Source organism: Schistosoma haematobium, chromosome 1 (genome assembly GCF_000699445.3).
Source record: "Schistosoma haematobium chromosome 1, whole genome shotgun sequence".
Classification (NCBI taxonomy): domain Eukaryota; kingdom Metazoa; phylum Platyhelminthes; class Trematoda; order Strigeidida; family Schistosomatidae; genus Schistosoma; species Schistosoma haematobium.
This window is the reverse complement of record NC_067196.1, coordinates 8,635,120-8,658,216: the sequence shown is the minus strand read 5'-3', so window position 1 is coordinate 8,658,216 and position 23,097 is coordinate 8,635,120. Positions and strand designations below refer to the sequence as shown.

General features: G+C 35.7%; 1 protein-coding gene across 1 annotated transcript in view; it reads right to left on the bottom strand.

The window, feature by feature from the left end:
* BIRC6_1 (Baculoviral IAP repeat-containing protein 6) overlaps nt 1–23,097 on the bottom strand; it is a gene marked incomplete at both ends in the record, with an annotated part of 80,954 nt that overhangs the window by 49,654 nt on the left and 8,203 nt on the right. The window contains 8 exons of the mRNA XM_051218379.1: nt 820–1,493; nt 4,435–4,779; nt 5,968–6,093; nt 6,905–7,413; nt 13,279–13,496; nt 16,564–16,849; nt 19,055–20,369; nt 21,534–22,060. Coding sequence (XP_051073062.1) covers nt 820–1,493; nt 4,435–4,779; nt 5,968–6,093; nt 6,905–7,413; nt 13,279–13,496; nt 16,564–16,849; nt 19,055–20,369; nt 21,534–22,060 — 4,000 coding nt within the window. The remainder of the gene's footprint in view (nt 1–819; nt 1,494–4,434; nt 4,780–5,967; nt 6,094–6,904; nt 7,414–13,278; nt 13,497–16,563; nt 16,850–19,054; nt 20,370–21,533; nt 22,061–23,097) is intronic.

Here is a 23,097-nt window from a genome sequence, read left to right as displayed (position 1 = left end):
GCGCGTTGTGGTCTTGTTAGTCGGAACCTTATTTATGCGCCTTTTCCAGTTACTGTGAATTAGGAATAAATTGGACAGCTGAATTGTTTTCGCTCTACTTGCCAACCATTCAGGTCATAGGCTATTGGCATGATAGTAGAAGTATGTGAACGACCTTGAACTACATTTTATTCAATGAGAAAACAATGTTTAGTTACGAAACGATTTATGGTGAAAACAGATATTAACAAATGGGACATAAACAATGAATATTTAAATATAGAATTATTAAGTTTTCATCACGAACTGACATTAGCAACAATGTATGATTAAATTTCGTGCAGAAACTTGACTGGTTTGTTCATATATGTTGCACGTGCCGGATAATTTTCTTCCCTTTGCCCTCAAGGCCGTTGAGTTACAATCGAACACATGAGTAGTAATACCAGAGATTGTACTAGGCATGTTAAAGCCATAAACTAAATCGAAACAACTTTCTTTATATAAAGCACAAATTAATGGGCCGGAGAATCAAAGACGTAACGATTATAATTATATTGACTCATTACATGGCACAAATTCATTTACTTAATATTGAGTTACACTTCAAATACGAGGGCTCAATTACACAACCCGAAATCTAAACACGTTTATTAGACGAAATGTTGAAATCATTCAAATTTCAATCGTTGTGATTATTTAAAATAATAATAGCTTCTCTATATTCGGAGCTAAACTTTAATCAAACTATTCGTTTTACTATTGACAAACTATTCATATAGATTATACTACTCAAATTCAAGAAAATGCAAAGAAAACAACCCAAAAAAACGAACATACAAAAATCCACACGTTCAATATCACAATCATCATTTAATTGAATTGATAATTTATCTAAAGGAAATTTTAATGGTTCCACATCTAATATACCATTGAATGGCCAATCTTGTAAATCTGATAATATAATATGATGTACATTATTTGAATTATCAATATTCATAATGAAATTACTTCGCATTAATGTGAAAATATCAGAGAAATTAACATATGATACATCAGATGAGAGTAGATATAATGAATCCTTATTATTATTATTATTATTATTATTATTATTATTAATGTTATCATTGTTTTGTAAATGATTTGATGTTTCTATTAATTTTGTATTTTGCGCCAAATCAATAGTATCATTGAATTTTGAATCAGATATAAATGTTATATAATTTTTCGGTGTAAATATACCATTAAAATTCATTACATCTTTATTAATAGAATAACAATCTTTAATATTTTCATAATTTAAATTCATATTATGATTAGAATTAGAATAAGTATTATTATTATTATTATTATTACTAGTACTTGGAATTGTTGAATGAAATGATTTCTGATATTTATTATTGTTATTACTATTATTGGTTGATTGTAAGCATTCAGAACCTAGGAAAGTCCAGTTACATATTGGTAGATTGAATAGCATAGGTGGACCAAGACATGTAGGTAAATGATATGAACTGTAATTAATAAATAAATAAAACACATAAATTTAGTATAAGAAATGAATATGTGCAATAGTTTTTAATATACACAACCGGCGGACTGCTTGAATATCTGGGCTACCTGTTCCTCCGATCTAGATATTTCATCAAGTTATCTGTTTTGTTGTTTGTTTTAGCACATCACTATGTCTATTGTGCGCACAATCTATTCAGGCGCGTTTATGAAAAGTTTACAACCTTTCGCTATACGGGATACAAAAAGGTACAATCAGCGACATCATGGTGGCTGGCAATATGCATTTAAACGAATGAACAGTAATTAAATGTGGATTACCGAACTTCTAACACCTAACTGGTCATCATTCAAAATTTATCGTCACAATCGATCAAGGTATAAGAAAAGGAAACTTGTTGAAATACTTTATGCTGAGAATTCTATGTTGTACCAAAAATATAATGTTGAATAAAGCTAATAATAATAATAATAATAATAATAATAATAATAATAATAATAATAATAATAATAGTAATAATAATAATAATAATAATAATAATAATAATCAATCCAGTCACAACTGACAGAGAAGATTTGGAAGATGTAAAAACCTTTACATATTTGGGCAGCATCATTGATGGACAGGGTGGATCTGATGCGGATCGGTAAAGCAAGAGCAGCATATTTACAACTGAAGAACATCTGGAACTCGAAGCAACTGTCAACCAACACCAAGGTCAGGATTTTCAACACAAATGTCAAAACAGTTCTACTGTATGGAGCGGAAACCTGGAGAACTACGAAAGCCATCATCAAGAAAATACAAGTGTTTATTAACAGTTGTCTACGCAAAATACTTCGGATCCGTTGGCTGGACATTATTAGCAACAACCAACTGTGGGAAAGAACAAACCAGATCCCAGCGGAGGAAGAAATCAGGAAGAAGCGCTGGAAGTGGATAGGACACACATTGAGGAAAGCACCCAACTGCGTCACAAGACAAGCCCTCACATGGAATCCTCAAGGCCAAAGGAAAAGAGGAAGACCAAAGAACACATTACGCCGGGAAATGGAGATAGACACGAGAAAAATGAACAAGGATTGGATGGAATTAGAAAGGAAGGCCCAGGACACAGTGTGTTGGAGAATGCTGGTCGCTGGCCTATGCTCCATTAGGAGTAACAGGTGTAAGTAAGTAAGTTCAACTTATTTGTCAGGTACATACATGTTGAGAATGATAGACAATGATTGTAATCAATGGCTTTGAATTGAAAAAAAATAGAGCGTAGTTTGACCCCAAAACTCAGTGGCTAAATATTGAACTCACTAAGCTATTGAACCAATCCGATCCACTAGATGAAATAACTTACAGCGGTATATATATTATTGTTATGATGGATTTGAATTATCCTGTTGTTGAAAAACTTTACTGACTATGTTGATCACCTTAAGTTGGCATATGTGTATCTTGTGTGGATTGCCTCGATATAAAATTGCCAATAATAACATAACATATCCCCTAGACAAGTAGATTACTACCTAGTTTCAGTAGCTCCGTGGATAACGCGTTGGTGTTACTGGTATCAGAGTCTTAATGTGAAAATAAACGATCGGGGGAGGTTGGTAAATCCAACTGAAAAGTCTCAAGTAGATTGGAACCAACTCCAACACTTAACTGCTGGCATTTATTCTATGTAACTAGTACGATATAGATAATAACGAACAGATTATACCGAGATAACAAGAATCGATAGTAAAAAATGAATGGTTATGTAGTCTTGTTATCGAATATTTGTTTGTTCTTTGCCACAGTCGAATTCATATCTCTTTTAACAATAAAAAACAATTTTTCTATTAGTATTATAAGAGGTTAGTGACGATTGTATGGTTATTATTGGCTCTGCCCCCAAATGCCCTGGTATGGCCGAGAGTGGGTACAGTCCGCTCTCCCTCTCGAAATGCTCTCAAACGGCCACGCGTATACAGCCTCTGCCAGAGAAGTCCTACTCACTGCCTTCTCGTAGCGGGGGTGTTGTTTACGAAAATGAGAGAACGAAAAGTGAATGTCCGACGCTTTAACCGGATCCCAAATCAATGGTACACATGGGCTCCAGGATCCTGAAGGGACAAATGGCGTATTAATCAATCGTTGGTCACCGGCTACTATGGGACTGCATCTCCTCACGATGCTCCACTGCCTTGTGGGTCACACCTTTAGGTCAAAGGCTCGGGGTTTGGCTCCCTAAGATAACCACCTGCTTCGGTCTGGGCACCCGGGCAGTATCACAGCCCGCACACAAAGTGTGGCGCATATATATTTGGTGCCCTCTTGTACCACTATTTATGTGTTCAAACAAATAAATAAAATTGGCTCTTAATAATTATCTAGTTGAAGCCAGTGTGCAATGTAAATCACAATGAAACAGTTTAAATCTCATAATTAAATTATCTCGCCTGCTTGCAAATAATATCATCCATCAAAACTTTGTTCATTCTGTAATTAATCTGGAACATTGAAGATAATTTTAAGTGCACCACATGAAACTTCCCACATAACAGAGCCCTAAAAGACTGTGTTACACAAAGTTTACACGAATAATGATCAACATTGTCTGTGCAATGATTGGGTGGTTACTTGAAATCCAAAAACAAAGACAGGTGAACAATTCTTAAGGGTCCTGCGTCACACTTTCAGTCATTGAACAAGAATGAAAACTACTATTTATTTGTACGAATATTCGTCAATATTTAAACGAATAGTTTGACAGAAATTGATTTTTATGATCGCCCTGAAGAAATCCAGACACGTTTTTTTTTGGACAAAACGTTAGGATTAAACAATTTAATTTCAACGACTGAGATGATCTCAAACATAACTTTCATAAACATTGTTTACAATCCCCTGAAAAAAAGAAGCGATTGAATAGAAATACTAAGAAAAATATCAAAATAAATACTTACGGGTGTAGACGATTGAAATCCTCATGAAACAATGAAACTGTATTGAGTAAAGTCATTAGATTATTTTGCAATAACAATTTTACCTTTAAATCATTTAAATTGTTACGATATTCATCAAAAGAATAAGAAATGATAAAATCCAATAAACTGAATAGTGTTTCACATCCAGCTGATGTTTGACAAATTAATAACCAACGAATGAATTTACTATTGCTACTATTATTATTATTATCAGTAGTAGTTTTACTATCGGCAGCCAGACAATTGCGTAATACATGGAAAACCATTGGCTTCTTATATGGTGAATTATTTGAAGAGCAATATTTTAGGAAGACAAATTCTAATCTATGAAAAAACAAAATTATAGAAATAAAAATCGGCATAGTACAAACTAGATGTATCCAAAGTTTGTCCAATAAATACTCAAACACAGTACCTTAGCAACACGACCAACCGATCAATATGGAAACACTCATCTAATGGTTATTTTTTGTTAAACACTTTCCAAATTATTCGTCTAAAATACATGCGAAAGTAAGCAGGTTGAAACCTCTAGTAACGGATAGTGTATCAATGACTTGAAGTGAATATACTGACTGACATTATATCATGTAATCTGTGAACCCTACTTAAAAATGTCAAATTCTTGGTAATTTGATTTAATGACATCTCATTTATTACCAGGCATAGACTTAGGCATTTGGTTTTGACCCAAACTCCAAGGGTGAGAGCTAGTAATACTATGTGGTTACCCAAATACAAGCACTTGGGGTAGGTTTCGAGCCAGCAACGGGAAGTTAAACTCCTTAACCAACGGGTAATAGCATGCTCAATGCGAGAATAAGAAATACTGAACGATGATCAACTATGTCCATCATTCATGACTGATAAAAAGATATATTCAAACTGGGTTATTTTTTAAAACTACAATTAAGTAATATTCCTTATAAAAAATATCGGAAATACATTTGAAAGCTTTAGTGTTTGAAAAATGAGGGAATGTAGAAAGCACTAGTAGGCTGTTGTATATTATTTGAATGCTTTACAAAAGCGAACACCATAAAGATCATGTGATTAAACAAACAGAATAAATGTAGATTGACTGGTCACTAAGCAGTAACCAATGTCACGTTTATTTAACTCTTAGTGTTGATTGAGTTATGTCGACCAATTTACAATGTGATCATTAGCTTCGATAACATGTGGACCATATTTTGGTGTTAGATAGTTGAAACCAATCGGTCCTGAATCTACACTTCGGTGTTAGTAATTGTCATCAAATCATATTTGTAATCTAGGAGGAAATTAATGCTCAAACAACTTTCCTCTCAATGCTATTAAACTTGACTCTCAGTCACAGATACCACCATCGAGATGTATTTAAACAAAGAGATTTATAACGCACTAATTTAATTAGTATTCGTGAAATAGAAATTATATGAATAGCACAAATATTAGTGTATATGTAACTGTACAATTTTCCACAACAGTATACGAATATTAGGAAACGAATAAAAATAACCAAGAATTTACTTGAGTAAACTAAACAATAATTTTGTTCCAAGTTGAACACATTCACGATCACCGTGTACAATTACATTTTCAATTAACATCTCATAATTATTTGCAGCCAAATTCAATAAATTCGCTACGATATCGCTAAATAAGGTTAAAATTAACAAATGAAAATATTAATTATACAGTATAAACTGTAAGTTGAATATCAACCTAACCAAATCAGTGAATAACAAGTTAGCGAAGATAGTTGCAAGTTATATTTATCTATTAAAGACAACAAATCGGTTATTCAGTGATAAACAACCTGACATATATACGCAGCAGTGAACGTTACCATACCATATCAACACAATAAAATGTAATTATTAAGACAAATACCAAAGTCAGTATAGAGTTGTGAAAATTGCTGAATTTCATTGAAATTATGAACCGATCAAAATTAAACTAACATTGAAAACCGGGACATAAGGAACGGTCATTTTGTTCTAGTATGGGGCTTTTCAACAATGCTGATTCACGACAGCGCACGTTAAACTGGAACCCAAAACTTTCAGTCTCGCGTGCGAACACTTCCTCTAGGTTAGATAATGATTCTAATGAAATTCAACAACTGCCATAATCCCACACTAACAATTATCATATGTACACTGGTGACTACATTCTAGAGGAAACTTCCCAAGATGTTTTCACAGAAATCATAACCAGTGAAGCTAAACCATGTCCACTGTGAAACAGTTAGCCACCAAACATATGTGGATTACCTTGATATTGCCATTAAATTACAAGCATTTTAAGCAAATTTAAATGGCGGAGTAAATATCAAATACATCCAGTTGACCAGTCTCAAATAGGACAAGACAGGTGTTCTGGATTCCACTGGTAGCTATTATCTAACTTTGCTGAGAATACCATCGTCATAAATAATATTATTATTAGGAAAGTGGAAACTTACCATGATAATTCTAACTCATGAAGATACATCAACACAACCCAATTCAAAATATCTAGAATAATTGACGAAAAATTGCTATTATGATGGTAGGAGTTTTGAGTAAGAAAGTCTCTCCACTTATTATGATTATTATTACTACTATGATTACAAGTACCATCAGTTGAGCTAAGAAAATTAAAACAATCTTCATGAAGTTTCATAGAGCGTAGAATAGCTAAAAGTTGAGCCCTTTCATGTAAAATTGTATGCATTTTACACGACTTTAATGATGTACGTCCATTAAAATCATTATCAATATCATTCACAGTTGTAAGCTGATCGGTCGATAACGATGATGACGATGGTGTTTCATTAACAAAATCATTAGGGGGAGCAGGATGGTCATAACAATAACAGGTGGTGTTAAACTGATGAATACTTAGACCAATTTGTGCAAATATATCAGATAGTAATAAAGGTGGTTGTTGAATTTCAACTGTAGTAGCCGATTGACAACCAAGATTTGAAGTCTAAAAGAAATGGAAACAAGATAGGATAACATGATTGCTATGTTTGAAGAGATTATGAGTTCACGTGATCTGAGAACGGAACGTAGACTCAATGACACAATGACCAAATAATCGAACTATTCCGATGCATCCCAGCCTCATTATTCAGCGAGAGAAGTTCAGGTTAAGAGCGAAATGTATTCCACAAGCAGCCAGAAGCACGAACAACAACCACTAGCATAATTCAGGCGTATATATACAGCATAAAAATGTCGTTGGGAAGCGTTACAAAATAGCATATTAAAAGAGACAACGAATCAATGACATTTAAGGTTTTCCCAAGTGGTAAATAGGACATGAAGATGAAAATGGGCGCTTTTGGCGCGAAAACAAGAAATTCAAATTTCCAAAATAAAATCGCAAAAATAAGACATTTACCAAGTGAGTTCTGAGGATCTAATATCCCCAACAATAATATTCTTTTCCTACTTGTATAAATAGATAAATAAACGCGTTATATAATGATAAACCTAGACACAAAATCTCTTGTTGACTACATTCAACGAATTAACACACATATTAACAGAATACAAGCGTTGTTCAGGCACTATGACTAGTGACCATATTACAACATGATTGAAAAGATTCGATCAATACTTAGAAGGACTATATAAATTTAACATTAGTCACCAGTCTGTGATCAAGTACTTGCAAACAGCTTAGTTCTACAGAAGGTCAGTCTCTGTCCGAATAGCTCAGTGGCGTTTTAGGCTGTGGTGCTTGGTAATCCAGGTTCGAATCCCATAGGATCTATCAGTTCCCTAAATAGCAGATGAATATGTGGTTTACATCATTTTCTCTCTTTTAAAAAACAGCCAGATAAATAGTGAACGTCTCCATTCATACAGGTAAGTGGCAAATAATTCTTGTTTTATGATAGTAACCTTGAAAAAACTGCTGTTTCAGCGACTGACACTCGATATGTGATAATAATAAGATAATTAATACATTCTCGCCAGGCACTCTGTTGGTGCACTAGATAATGCCAATATCGCATACATTACGCGATACGCAGGTAAACAATTACCGACCAACTACAGAGAACCAGACTATAGAAACAATAAACTACTTAAAGTATAAGCAATCAACCAAGGAAAATTATATTGTACCAACGGCCCTGAGCGACCAATAGAAAGTAAGCTCAGTCAGTCAGTCAGTAACAACGTAGAACTTCGTACGTACGTACATCGGTTCGAGTTGCCACACCACATTAGCACAGAGATGCAGTTGTCGATTCAAATCCCGTAGTGGTAGAGGTAATAAGAGTATAAGCAGTAATCGGGAAGATTAGGGTTTGGAGATGTTATTTAAAGAGTATAATCCAGTGAAATAAATTTGGAAAGAGGAAAAAAGGGACATGAAGGATTCAGAAGATTAGAATTTGGGAGAGCACAGAGAGTGGATGCACCTGCGCCATTGCAAACGATTTTGAGCCATGTCATTCAGGGTCTCTAACCATCGGTTGCCATCATCTCGCGGTCCCCAACCAGGTAGTCTATACCTACCAATATGACTCAGTCCACTTGTCAGTGACTTCATGGATTTGTGCCATGTTTTGGTTTGGCCGCCCCTAGCTTTCTTCCAACCTACTCCTATACCACTGAACATAGCACGTCGAGGCAGTCGGTCGTTGGGCATACGTAACACGTGTCCCAGCCATCTCAACTGATGAAGTTTCACTACGTCATCAATTGATTTGCCATCCTTACCTAGTACCCGTTTCCTAACAACTGCACTCCTTACTCGATGGTCCCAGGATATACGAGCAATAATTCGAAGACACCTCTGATCAAATACTAGTAGCCTACGGATATCCTCTACTCTTACCGGCCATGTTTCACTGCCATAAAGTAGGACGGAACGAACTGCTGCGCAGTAAACCCGTCCTTTGGTTGATAGACGGATATCTCACCTACGCCATAAATGACGCAAGTTGGTAAAAGCTAGTCGAGCCTTCTGTATCCGTACTGAGATTTCGTCACACACTAAACCACAAGGGCTGATGAGACTTCCAAGATAAGTGAAGCGGTCGGCACACTCAACTACTTCACTCCCTATCACTAGTTCGGGTGTCGATGTAACCCAATCCTGAAGCAACACTTTGCATTTCGAGGGGGAGAATCGCATCCCGAACATGCTTGCATTGTTGCTTAGAGTGGTCGGAAGACTCTGCATTTTGTCAGCGTCTTCGCCAAATAAAACTATATCATCAGCATATTCTAAGTCAACAAGTGAACCTCCCGGTAGAAGTTCAACCCCTGTAAATTTAGATGAGGAGAGTGTTATCTCTAAAAGTACGTCGACCACAAAGTTGAACAAGAATGGGGAGAGTGGACAGCCCTGACGATCACCACTTGAGGGAATCAATTCTGATGACAGTTCGCCATAAGCTCTCACTCTACCAGTTGTGTTCGAGTAGAGAGCCTTTATAAGGTTAATGTACTTCTTTGGTACTCCTTTCAGTGACAAACACTGCCATAGAACCTCACGATCAACAGAGTTGAATGCTGCTTTAAGGTCGATAAATACTACGATTGTGGGGCGTCTGAATGTGTGTCTGTGTTCTAGAACCTGACGTAGTGTGAATATGTGGTCTATACAACCACGTCCAGGTCGAAAACCGGCCTGGTTTTCTCTAATCTGCTCTTCACGAGCTTTAGTTAAGCGTCGAAGTATTATTGAAGCTAATATTTTAGACACTATATTTGTCAAACTGATTCCTCTGTGATTGTCACAAGAGGACTTTTGTCCTTTCTTATAGACTGGCACAATCAGTGATTGAGACCAATCAGATGGGATTACGTCCAGTTCCCAAATTCTTCCTAAGACTTCAGTTAATCTCACTGCTAATACTGAACCACCATCCTTAAAAATCTCAGGAGTAAACCTGTCAGGGCCTGCTGCTCTCCCTCGCTTCAGATTTCCTATGGCTTTTTCAACTTCGTAAAGAGACGGAGGACCTACATTAACTTGCCATTCAGGTTGACTGGAGATCGTGGGAAACCGAAGTGTGGCTGAAGGCCAGTTGAACTGATCCCTAAAGTGTTCTGCCCATCGATCCAATCTCCTGGATTGAGAATGAATAATATGTCCATCTTTCTGTGAGATTGTTTCGCTAACAGTCGATTTCCTAATACCGGTTTCCTTAACAAGTCTGAACAATTGTCTGCTATTACCTATTGCCGCTGCCTTTTCCATCTCTCTTGCTTTCGCTACCCACCACTGTTCGCGATCATTGCGTAGGCTTCTTGTCAGCTTGCGCTTAAGCTGACTCCGCTCTTCGTTATGTTCAGATCCAGATGGAATGAGTTTTCGAGCATCTATCAGTGCGGTAGATGCTGCTGAGATCCAGTGTTGCTTCATAACCTTACGGTTTACCGTACTAGCAGATATCACTGCTGTTTCCACAGCTTTTCGGATATCATTCCATGCTGCCTCGAGGTGGGCATCACCTACATGGCTGCCTAACTGTTTTCCTAGTTGTTCCTGAAATATACTCTTAGTTTGGCTATCATTAAACAGGACCCTAAGAGGTTTCCTTGCAGCGTCTTTCCTACGTCCAGTAAGACGCAAGCAAATACGCGCTCGCACTAGAGCATGATCTGAATCTAGGCATGTGCTCCAGAATGAGCGACAGTCTTCTATCGAGCCCCTCCATCGGTGGCTGATAGCGATGTGATCTATTTGGGTCCAACGTTGGGACGAATTCGGGGGTCTCCATGTTAAAAGATGTTTTTCTTTATTCTTAAAGTTAGTATTTGCAAGGAACAGGCGGTTATCTGAGCATAGCTGCAACAGACGGTCGCCATAATCTATTCTTTGAGCCACGACACCATAAGATCCACCTAGGTGTCTTTCCCTATCGCTAAGTTTACCTACTTGAGCATTAAAGTCACCGGCCACTATTACTACATCCGAGCGCTTAGCTTTTCGGAGAAGGTCCGAAAGCTTTCTGTAAAACTCATCTTTTACATCATCTGAGCTGCAGTCAGTGGGAGAATAGGCAGAGACGACGAAGAGGCAACGACGAGTGTCCCTATCTTTCCGGATTCTTACTGTTCCGTTCAGTCGGACAGCGCACAAACGACTGTCTACTGGGATCCACTCTAAGAGAGCTAGTTCTGCCCTAGGACTCAATGCTATACCTACGCCGGCGAGGCCACGGGAAGCAGAATCAGGGCTTCCAGATACACGAAGCGTAAATCGAGTCGGTTCTTTATTTTGGCATGGTGAGGTCAAATGAATGACGCTACTTGGATCTTGTATGCGCGTTTCGGAGACGCAGCACACATCGATGGCGCGAGATTCTAAAGTTTTAGCTAAGGAAGCCTGCTGTCCTATTTGGCAAAGTGTTCGTACGTTAAAAGCTCCTACGTGTAGTTTAGAGCGTGGTTTCAGGAGACCAGGAATAGCGTTCCACGTACTCAAATCGTTTGCCCTAGCGGTGAGAGGTGATAAAGAGACGTGAGGAGGGTTAGTCATGGAGATAAGAGAGGTATTAGGAGGTGTAGGAAGGATTTGAATGTGACCAACTTGGTCTCTTGTGCTGTTACGGGTATGAGGGCTGATGTCACTTCCCGGCTGCCCACACCGTGGAAGGGTATTTCTTGAGGAACCTGAAAAGGAAATTGGATTAGTGTTGGTCTTGACGACCTGGGAGCGTGACCGCAGAACCCAAGGGACAACTGCTTGCGGCCGGTCGCGCACGGCCTTTTTGTGGAAGGTTTTTGACGTGTTAGCTCCGTTCTTCAAAGGGCCTTACCGCCGGAGACGGAAATCCGTGAGGTAAGGTGAGGTGTGACATTTTTAGGGTCGACCTTTTCTAACCCCACCCCTCCTTGTCGGAAGGCAGCATCGCTGTCATGCTGGTTGTCCGAAGGAAACACCTTACTGCTGTCACACCCCTCTACAGTCAGCAGTACGACTTCGCCCTCAGACCTTGAGTTGCTGCTTTTAGTCTTACCGTTCACCAATCGACCTGCCTGGCATGGTAGAACCTACAGGAACATATGTTCCAGCCAATATAGCTCGGTTGGGTCATCACGATAGGCAAGCCCGACCACCGCGTCAAGGTAGCAGCTTCGATCGGGAGAAAGTAAGCTAGCTGATGGGCAAATCTGAAACGCTGTTGCAGATAGGTTGTTGCTAAAACCCATGATTTTCACAATATTTTGTACTTCGAGAAAATTGAATGATGATTTTCTCGTGGAATGAACTGTTAAGGTCAATATGTTTAGTTTAGGTGTTAATGGGAGCAGTATTAAGGTTCGAAGTCAGGGTTTGGGAGTTTTAGGCTAAGGAACAGGCGTTTAAGAGTACTAAGGTTGGGAATTATGTTTAGGAATTAGGACCTAGCGTTCAGAGGTTTTAATGTTAGAAGTCAAGACTAGGATCCGTCATGATTACAGAACAATGACTTAAAGCTTAAATTATTGATATTCAGCAATAATAGGTTTAATAATGATGTGAAAGCTTCAAATCCTATGTAATTTTATCATTTTTCTATATTTCAGGGCTCTTACACGAAAGGTCTATTCTGATTGTCTAACTGCGGTTGGTCAATCTCAAAGTCATCCCTGAAACCACTCAAGGTTGTCGATGTGACATAATTTTACCACCGACCACAATTGAATCGGAGTAAAGATTAGAGTTACGATATAAAAAATACTCGATTATGTGACTAACTACAGGAATATATCTGTCTTGGCTCACTAGTAACTAATTCCTACTGTGAATTACAGGTTTACAACCTCACACCCTGAAAAATGGGATTGTAATCAAAGTACTCCATAAAAATAGAATTTAACAAAGGGGAAAAGCACTAACTTCATTTTTGGCATCAACTATTTTGATATGCACAGAAAATAAACGTGAACGTGATTTAATTAATTCTGAACTCGTCATTGGAATATTACTACAACGATCATTCATACTAAGAAAATCACTTAATAAATATGGACCAGCAATTATATTTGCATTTAATTCACGAAGACGTTCTGATGAGATGATGCTTTCAGTAGGCATATGATACACACGTCCAGGAACTGAAAAGTACAAACAAAGCAGATATATATATAAGTATGATTTTAAAACAAAATCTACTGTAATAATAGTCGAAACAACAAGGTTATTGATATGACGATCAGATACCGAACCGTAATGGTTTTTGATCACCTATTAGCATTACTTATCATGATCCCCAAATCCCCTGGTACGGCCGAAGGTGGGGACAGTTCGCTCTCCCTCTTCGAAGTGCCCTCCTATGGCCACGCGCATATAGCTACTGCCAGGGAGATTCTGCTCACTGCATTTTTACAAAGAGGGTGTTGTTCACAAAACTGATATAACTAAAAGCGAATGCCGTTGCTTAAACCTGATTCGTGAGTACGGGAGTTGGAAAAGTCTCATTCCAAATCGATGGTGCTCATTAGCTCCAGGATCCTGAGGGAACAAATGGGATACGAAACCATTCTTGGTCGCTGGCTATCATGAGACCTTATCTCTTAACGTTGTTCCAGTACTTTACGGATTGAATTTCTAAGTCATAGGCTCAGGGAGTAGCCCCACCCCGAAAATCATGTGCTTTGGTTTGGACATTTGAACAGCACCCCAGAATATACAAAAATTCAAGAATTTTTGTGGCGCATATATATTTTAGTGCCCTTTTGCACCAATGTTCGGGTTTAAACAAATAGATCATTTCAGCAATGATACTTCGGTTCTTGATTTTAGGTACACCAGGCTGATGATAAAAATAAGACGAGTACCACCTAGAATGACATCTAGATTAACGGATTCACGTCGACTGCCTCCAAAATATCTGATATCATTTTTCGTTGCGATGTCAAGACACTGTCTATTGTTTATATTTCAGGCATGATCGATAAAATGCAACCAGTACTAAACAACCATGAAACGGATAACTATGAATAATACTAATTCTACTACTAGACGGTAAATATACATGAATCTACACTATGTGCTTAATATAAGTGAAATTCATCAGTAACGAAAAATCTGTAAGTGTACAGATTATAACTTAATACTACAAAAAATCTAAGTAACCAACTCAGGTTGATTTTATTTGGTTTCAGTCTCGTTTAGGACTAATAAAAAACTGTAAACGTATTATTGGTAGTAAGTAATCAAACAGAGATGACTCTAGAAAAGAGAATAGATTCCCGGAATAAAATGCACATATATATAACAAAAACAACATATGGTTTTCATTGAAAAAGAATTAAGGACAATTTAGCGAAGAAACTTTTCTTTTCGATGATATCAATTACTTATGTTGCACAATCGTATTCATAGTTAATTAACAAATAAAATAATTATCAGTATGGGGATTTGTGGAAATTGTAGTATTTTCACAGTTGAATTCACGAGTCAATCCGGAATCCAACGGTGTTAATGTTTAACTTCAATCAATCTATGATCTTGAGCTCCCCATCATCCACTAACTGAAGCGGATAACTGTCTCACACCCAACACGATTCAACTCCACTGGTCATAGCTTCTCATTAGAACTCCAGGAAATCCATCTTCAAGTTAGTCACTAATGAACACATCATTATTATCAGTATGAGGATTTGTGGAAATTGTAGTATTTTTGCAGTTGAATTCACGAATCGATTTAAGCTAAACCACTAGTGAAAACTTATAATTCACTGAAAAACCATCTAACGGAATCCTTAAGTAAATCTTTTTATGCTGCTAATTTTCGCATCGTCTTTATCAGCCGCACTATCATTAATGGATATGCCAAAGATATACTACTGTGTCGAGCCACATTATAATATATTTATAGGTTTACTTGCTCTTGTGGAGCAGGTTACATTTACTACACAAAGTGAGCTCTTCCCAAATGCATCTCCGAGTATAATCCTATGAGGCTCTCAAAAGGCGAATGTAAAATAATCAATAGCCCAATATTAAAACACCTTGTGAATTCTGATCACACGACACCATATAATAAATACTTCGAAATCATCAATATAATCAGATGATTTAGTTCGAGAGGAGCACAAATTAATAATTTATGCATTGCAGAAGCGTTAGCAATCCTACTTTTTATGCTTAAGCTCTGACTACAAAAGAGATACATTCAAGCCATCACTCTTCGATGGCCCTAACACCTAAAGTTTCAAAAATGGTAACTTGATCTTATGTTTTGGTTTTCTTAATTCTAATTATTCATTATCACTTTCAAGTTTTTGATTTATTATCCACCCTTCTCACATTTGATTTCACCTTATTATCTCTAATCAATTCTCAATTATTAAGCAATTTTCTTTGACATACGATATGATATAATCGTCATTCTATTTTTAGTAAATTTTGTTTGTTAATGATATATCCCGACGAGAATAATGAATGGTAATTTTTGGGATCTCTTTATGGACTAATATTATACATATATTTTTATTGTGTAATTGTTAAGTAACTAAACTATGTATAATCATATTACTCTTATTATAAGCTTTATTTTGACCTATGAACTATTATTATACGATTTGCCATACTTGAGATATTCCCAGATTTTTAATTACAGTCTTCCACAATCACAGCCATTTACGGCTAAATCTTGTACAAGTGTTATTTTCTAATTTATGGTGTGATGTGGTCTGTTTGGTTTGTATATAAACCAAGTATGTCTGAAATATATGATTCGTGTCGCGGAAGCTGACATTGGCGTTCTGGACTTAACAGGCGGAACTAGACTGCTCGTACGGGTTTATGCGTCATTGGTCCGGTCGATAAGCCAATGTTCTCTGATTGTCGGTATCATTATGTTATATCTTAATAGGCTACGAGCTATAACAGTTAATTAGAAACACAATTTATATATATATATATATATATATATATATATATGATTTAAGATGACAAGGGATAAACATTGCCAATGTTTTTTAACATTATCATACTAACAAAATTTTAACATTTAACCTATTTTTCAATTAGTTGTTTATACAAACCAAATGATTAACTGGAAACAGAAACCCCTTTTTAACCTAATGCTAAACCTCATTAATACAATGCTTACAAAGAAGAGAACAGTTGTACTAAAAAGTATTGAATCAACCTATATTGCCAAAAATAACATACTTTTTAAATAATTTGATAGTAATGCATTATTGAAGTCGATATTGTCATCTGAAGTTTGTGATTTGTATTCTGACGAATATGTACAGTCGTATTCATCATCGATAAATGGAGCGTTTAAATCGTGTACCACCAAACTATGATCAAGAACTGATGATACATGATGAAATTCATTACAGTCGGCATTTGTTGAGGTTTTTGAAGGGTTATGAATAAAACTGACAGGATTATTAGATGAAATATTTTTTCTTAGAAGAGTTATATATACATTAGATTGATTTTGCACTTTCTAAAATATAAAAACAGGGTTTCAAAATAATGATAATACTGGTAAACGAGTTTTATGGAGAAAGCGTTCATCGATTGATGAGACGATCTTCTCGATTGATAAAATCAATGAATAGAATGCTAATCGATGAATGAACTAGGTGATATGATGCAGTCGAGTGATGGACACTCACTAGACCATGTCGACTCAAACTTCTGAATGATTTAGCATCAAAGACAAGACCACTAGTCAGATGAATAGATTTTTTATGTAATAAAATAACGTGCTTATAAACTGAACATGAATACAAAATAATGATAGGCATTTGGAGAAAATTAGCTGTTGGTGATTCATTATCTAGTTAACTATCACCTGATTGTTATGGTCTAATCGTTGAACATCGTATCTAAGAGATATATAATTAGTATGCTCAACTATATTACTTTATATTCAGGTTGAAGAGGAAGTATATATGCAACTCATTGTCCTAAAGCAACACAGAAGACAGAGACATCCCAAACACTCGTTCAATGTGTCTAACAAACAATTTTTACGCGTACTGTAGTGAATTTACGAATCTATAGGTAAGTCAGTCAATAAAACTAGAAGAAAAAAAACAATCTTTCAAAGAACATTCACAGTGAAATAGAATAAAGAGTATGAAACTGAGTAGCGCTAAAGAGTTTCGTCTCAGGTGTCTGTTTCCCGTTACCTTTATACTTTAACTCATTCACTGAGTACTTGGATATAAGTCAGACTTTATATTTGAGAGATAATGATACCACCCGGTTGTTAGAACCAAGGATTAAATAACAGAAATATAAATTATTAGGAAGAACCAGCTGGAATCGATTTCGACAGAACAACCTGTTGATTGCGTATGGAGTATTCCTAATATCCTGAAGCTTCATGGAGTTCGAGCGGTAAAAACGATTATAGAGGTGACCCTCAGTGACAATTGAATGATTTTGAGAAAATAAGGCCTGTTTCCAGCCAATCAGAATGCAATCCATACGAATGTTTAATTTATTATTTAAAAAAACACGGAACATTTGAATTTACAATTTTTTACATTGTCAATATATCTACCCAGGGACACAGTGGGTTCTTTAATGCTTGAGTCATAAAATGTCCGATACAAAAGCTCATCTATATGACATGAGTTCATCTTACCTCCGAAAACTTTGTAAAGTCAAAGATAGTTTTTAAAACAATCCTGTGTCAGTCAAAACTCACTACAAGCTATCAGTGTACCACACCGTTACCTTTACCACTCTTAAATACGGTAAAAACCGTTAAATAAAATACTCAGCATTATCCGACATTATGTTCTGCTGCCAAATTTCTACGATTTACCAAATCGCTTATGAGGATGGAAAGACTACAGCGAATAAGAATGTTTAATTACTAGATTGGATTATAATGTATCAAAATCATATTTCTATGACGATAACGTCTACACTGAGAATTTGAACAGATACATAATTGGCTTTCTCCAATAACAAACTACATTTATTATTTCCCATCTAACGTTTAACTATGAATTGGTACATGAGCACATAAGATGTTACCTATGCTCGTGCCCCCAAATGCCCTGGTACGATCGAGAATGGGAAGAGTCAGCTCTCCCTCTCCAAATGCTCTCACATGGCCACGTGTAAAAAGTCTCTGCCAGGGAAGTCCTACTCACTGCCTTCTCGTGGCATTACTGTTGTTTACGAAATTGAGAGGACGAAAAGCGAATGTCTGGCGCTTGAACCAAGTTGATGGACACAGAGAGTTCACCTAGGGGAGTTGGAAAACCCTGATTCCAAACCAATGGTGTACATGGGCCGGCCCCAAGATCCTGATGGAATAAATGGCGTATGAACCAATCGTTGGTCACCGGCTATCATGGAACTGCATCTCCTTACGATGCTTCACTGCCTTGTGGATCACACCTTTAGGTCAAAAGCTCTGGGTGTGGCCCCCCAAGAAAACCATCTACTTCGGTCTGGGCACCCGGGCAGTATCCCAGCCCTCACACAAATCATATGTATCTGATGCCTTCTTGTACCAATATCTATGTGTTCAAATAAATAAATAAAATGTATGTTCGGATAGTTTATCTGTTCGTAAATTATCAAGCAGTTGGTTACCATATGCATATTTTTTTTAAAACCAACATTTGAAGAGATTCATATTTCAATATTGGGCCCAATAATAATAATAATCATAATCACTTACATCATATTGTTTTAATGTTGAATGAAATATAAAATGTGAAATTAAATATACTCGTGGTAAACTAATCTCTAATAGATATTCAGATAATATATTCTGAGAATTTAACATTACATGATCATTATGAATGATATTTTTATTCATTGAATTCATATTTGATTTATTAATATTTTGTTTAATTAAATTTTGATAATCATACCAATTTTTAGTATTAAATTCCCATAAATGAGTAGATATATTAGATGATAAACTAAGTTGAACAGCTAATGTAGCACATTTTAATATTACTGAAATATTATATAATATATCATTAGTTAATTTTGATTTCTTAAATGATTCTTTTTCTAATTGTATATAACGTGTAACTAATTTAGAAAGTATTTGAATTGTATTATTATTATTATTATGAATGAATGTTTCTTCATTAGTAGTTTTTATTGTAGAAGAAGATAATAATGGAAAAAGTTCCACTTCATACCAACCAATTTGATTTGGAAAATTCACTTGAATTAATGAATCTAATGGAATAGTTTTAATAAGTTGATATAAAATAAAACATTGGTCTAATGGACAATCATAATAGGCATATAGATTACTTAATGAATAACTATTATTACTATGGCTACTATTATGATTATGAATAGGAAAGAATAATTCAATTTTCTCATCAGAAGATTCATCATATTGTTTATGAATTGGTAATATTGAATTATATAAATGAATACGTTTTTGTTTATTCATATCATATTTAAATAATTCATGATTATGTAATTGATAGATGTACATTTCACCATTTACAGTGCCTAAACATATATTTTCTAAACCAGTACAATATGTGAATGTATCAAATTGTATATTACAATACATATTGTTGTTATTTATTTCATTATTATTGTTATCCTCATTAACTGATAAGATTGGATTAGATATTATTATTTGAGCATAACATAATAGATTTTTATAAACATTTATTTGTAACAATGAATTGTATACTGTTAATATGAAACAACAAAATGATAAGTCATATGTTCCTGTGGTAATTAAAGGTGAGTCTATGGTAAACTTTAAATTATTATTAGTGGTAGTAGTAGAAGTAGTATTGTTGACAACTACACATGATTGTCCACATTCATATTGTAATTTAACTGAAGGATATAAAGTGTTTAAAGAACAAACATGTAGATCATTAGTGCTGGATACCACATCCATTTGAACAGGACAATAGTGATCAGGCAATTTAATGTGCAAAAGTGGAGTTTCATCAATAACTAAGTGATAACCAACTGAATTAGGTAGAATACAGTCATTTTCATTATATCTAAAAATTTTAAAAGAAAAACGATATAATTTCATTTATTTATTTAAACACATAAACATTGGCACAAGGAGGCACCAAATATATATGCACCACACTTTGCCATCTGATTTATGTGAGGGCTGGAATACTGACCAGACGCTCAAACTGAAGCAGACGAGTTTCTCAGAGGGCAACTCCGGGAGCCTTTAACCTAAAGGCCTGATCTATAAGGCAATGGGGCAACGTCAGGAGATGCAGTCCCATGGTAGCCAGAGACGAACAATAGGTTCATACGCCATTTGTTCCTTCATCATCCTGGAGCCCATGTGCATCATTGATTTGGAATCAGGGTTTTCCAACCCCCTAGGTGGATCCTCCATATCCACCAACCCGGTTAAAGCGCCAGACATTTGCTTTTTGTCCTTTGGATTTCGTAAACAATCCCCCCCCCGCCGAGAGGAGGCAGTGAGCAGGACTTTCCTGGAAGTGGTTGTATGTATGTGGCTATGTGAGAGCACTTCGAAGGAGGGAGAGAGAGAGCGGATTATCCCCACACTCGGTCGAACCAGGGTATTTAGGGGCATAATTTTTTTACCGAATACCTAAATGACGAAACTGTATTAATAATCAAGATTAAAAATAATGAGTGTTAACTAGCATTTACAATATAATAGCTTTCTTTGTGGACATGATTTTAAATAACTGAGAAGCAATCGGGGATCTAAATTTAATCAGTGAGCCATAATCAACGTATAGCGTAGGCATGAGTAAACGTTTGTTCACGTACCCATATTACATTGGTACAAGGAGATGAGTTTAAAGACATTAACAGTGAAGAAATCGAATATGGGAGCATAGATAATAAGAGTTGGTCACCTATAACCTTCTTTCAACCTACTCGTACAGCGGTTAAAATCACTTGTTGAGCGTTAAGGATGGTGGGTCAGAGAGTGTACATAACACACGTCCAAACTAGTACTTGAATTGTGATAACTTTCAGGGGTGTATGTCTTGCAAAAAAGATGACACGGAAATAGAATAATTTTATTGTCCCAAATGCAGAGTACTGTAAATAAAACAAGACTTATTTATGCACTGTAGTTTATATGAAGTCTTTATAAATCAGTTTCACGTATTTATTAGATGGATTCGATAAAAATAAATGACAGAATAACTAAAACTTACCCGAGTAAAAATAAATCACCATCCTCAATCGATTGATTATCAGTAGTTGTTTTATGATGAAGCTCTACATGAGATAATGATCTTGACAAGCCACAACAAACAAGTATCCCTTGAGAATAAGCGGAATTACCATTATTGAAGGATATTGTTTGCAATGGTAGTGGTGATATTTGTAAAATACGAAAATTAGGATTTTCAAGGTCATTATTAGTACTATCAGCAGTAACTGACAAAGGTATGACACCAACAAGTTTCGGTAAGTTCTCAACACATCTACTCTTACCATTTTTATTTTCAGAATAGTCAGAGCATAGAAATGAACTGGTTGTTTCATTCATATTAGATCGTTTATTTTCAATGTGTTTTATTGATGACGACAAATTGGATGAACTTGAAGCAGATATTTTCTTTAGTTGTAATTTATTGCTTGAAGATGTGTGATAACAGTCCGTCGTAGCTTTTAAATTTACAAACTCTTCAACAACGCTAGACAAACCAATATACGTATAAAAATCATTCTCGATAAGCTATTGTAATCAAAGTAAGGAAAACAAACAATATTAAAAATATAAGATATACTAATTATTTCATGAAATAACTACAAGGGTTATGTGATATGTTTACTGATTATGTATATGAAAAAAAAGGAGTAAAGATTTACAAGATATGTGAAGTCAGCATTTACAACAAACCATAAAATGGCTAGATTGAGAATGTAGAATGGTAGTTGGATAATGATTAAAATACTTGACTTCTAACTACTAAGCTGCGTATGTTCAGTGAAATCTTAAGATCAGATTCTTATAAGATGGTTTATCTACTTATTATCTAAAAATGAATCTAGTTAAGTTTCTCAAAGTGCTTAAATAATAAATCGATTACGATTTCGAAGGCCACTTTTTCTTAAATTTGATAAAGTGTCGTGTTTTTCAAAATAACTTCAAGTCATCTCACCTTTCGTTATTTTTACGCATATTTTTAAGGGATCTCTTGACTTATCTGGGATCCTAAGATAAGACGAGACGTATTTGAACATCATTAACCTAGATTATACAAACATTTGTTTCATACACATAGTTCCCTTCATCATCTTAAAGAGAGCAAGGACGAACATTGGTGCAGCCACTAAAGTCATTGAATCGCCTACTGACAATATTGCACCAATCTTCGTTCCTGCTCTCTTTAAAACATTTGTTTGTTCATCTTTTGTTACAATAGAATTTCTTCAAATGTATTTTGACAGTTTTAGTTTAGTTAAACTTCATTAAATAACTTTGAAAGACGCACTATTTTAAACAAATTCATAAGGTTGTCTGTTGTGTTCGCAATGTTTAATAAATTTGTTACATCCGGTACAGATTTTTCGGCGAGGACTGCATATTGGTGTGTTATGTTTACCAAACAATTTATTTCAAATGGATAGAGTTATCTCTGACTATCTGCTATGAACATGTCAGTGTAACGTACCCAAATAAGCTGGATGGAAAACAAAAAATACCATGCAAATTAGAGTTTGAAACTGAATCTAGAATGATGAATAGTACAGTTTTACATGCATCGCTCA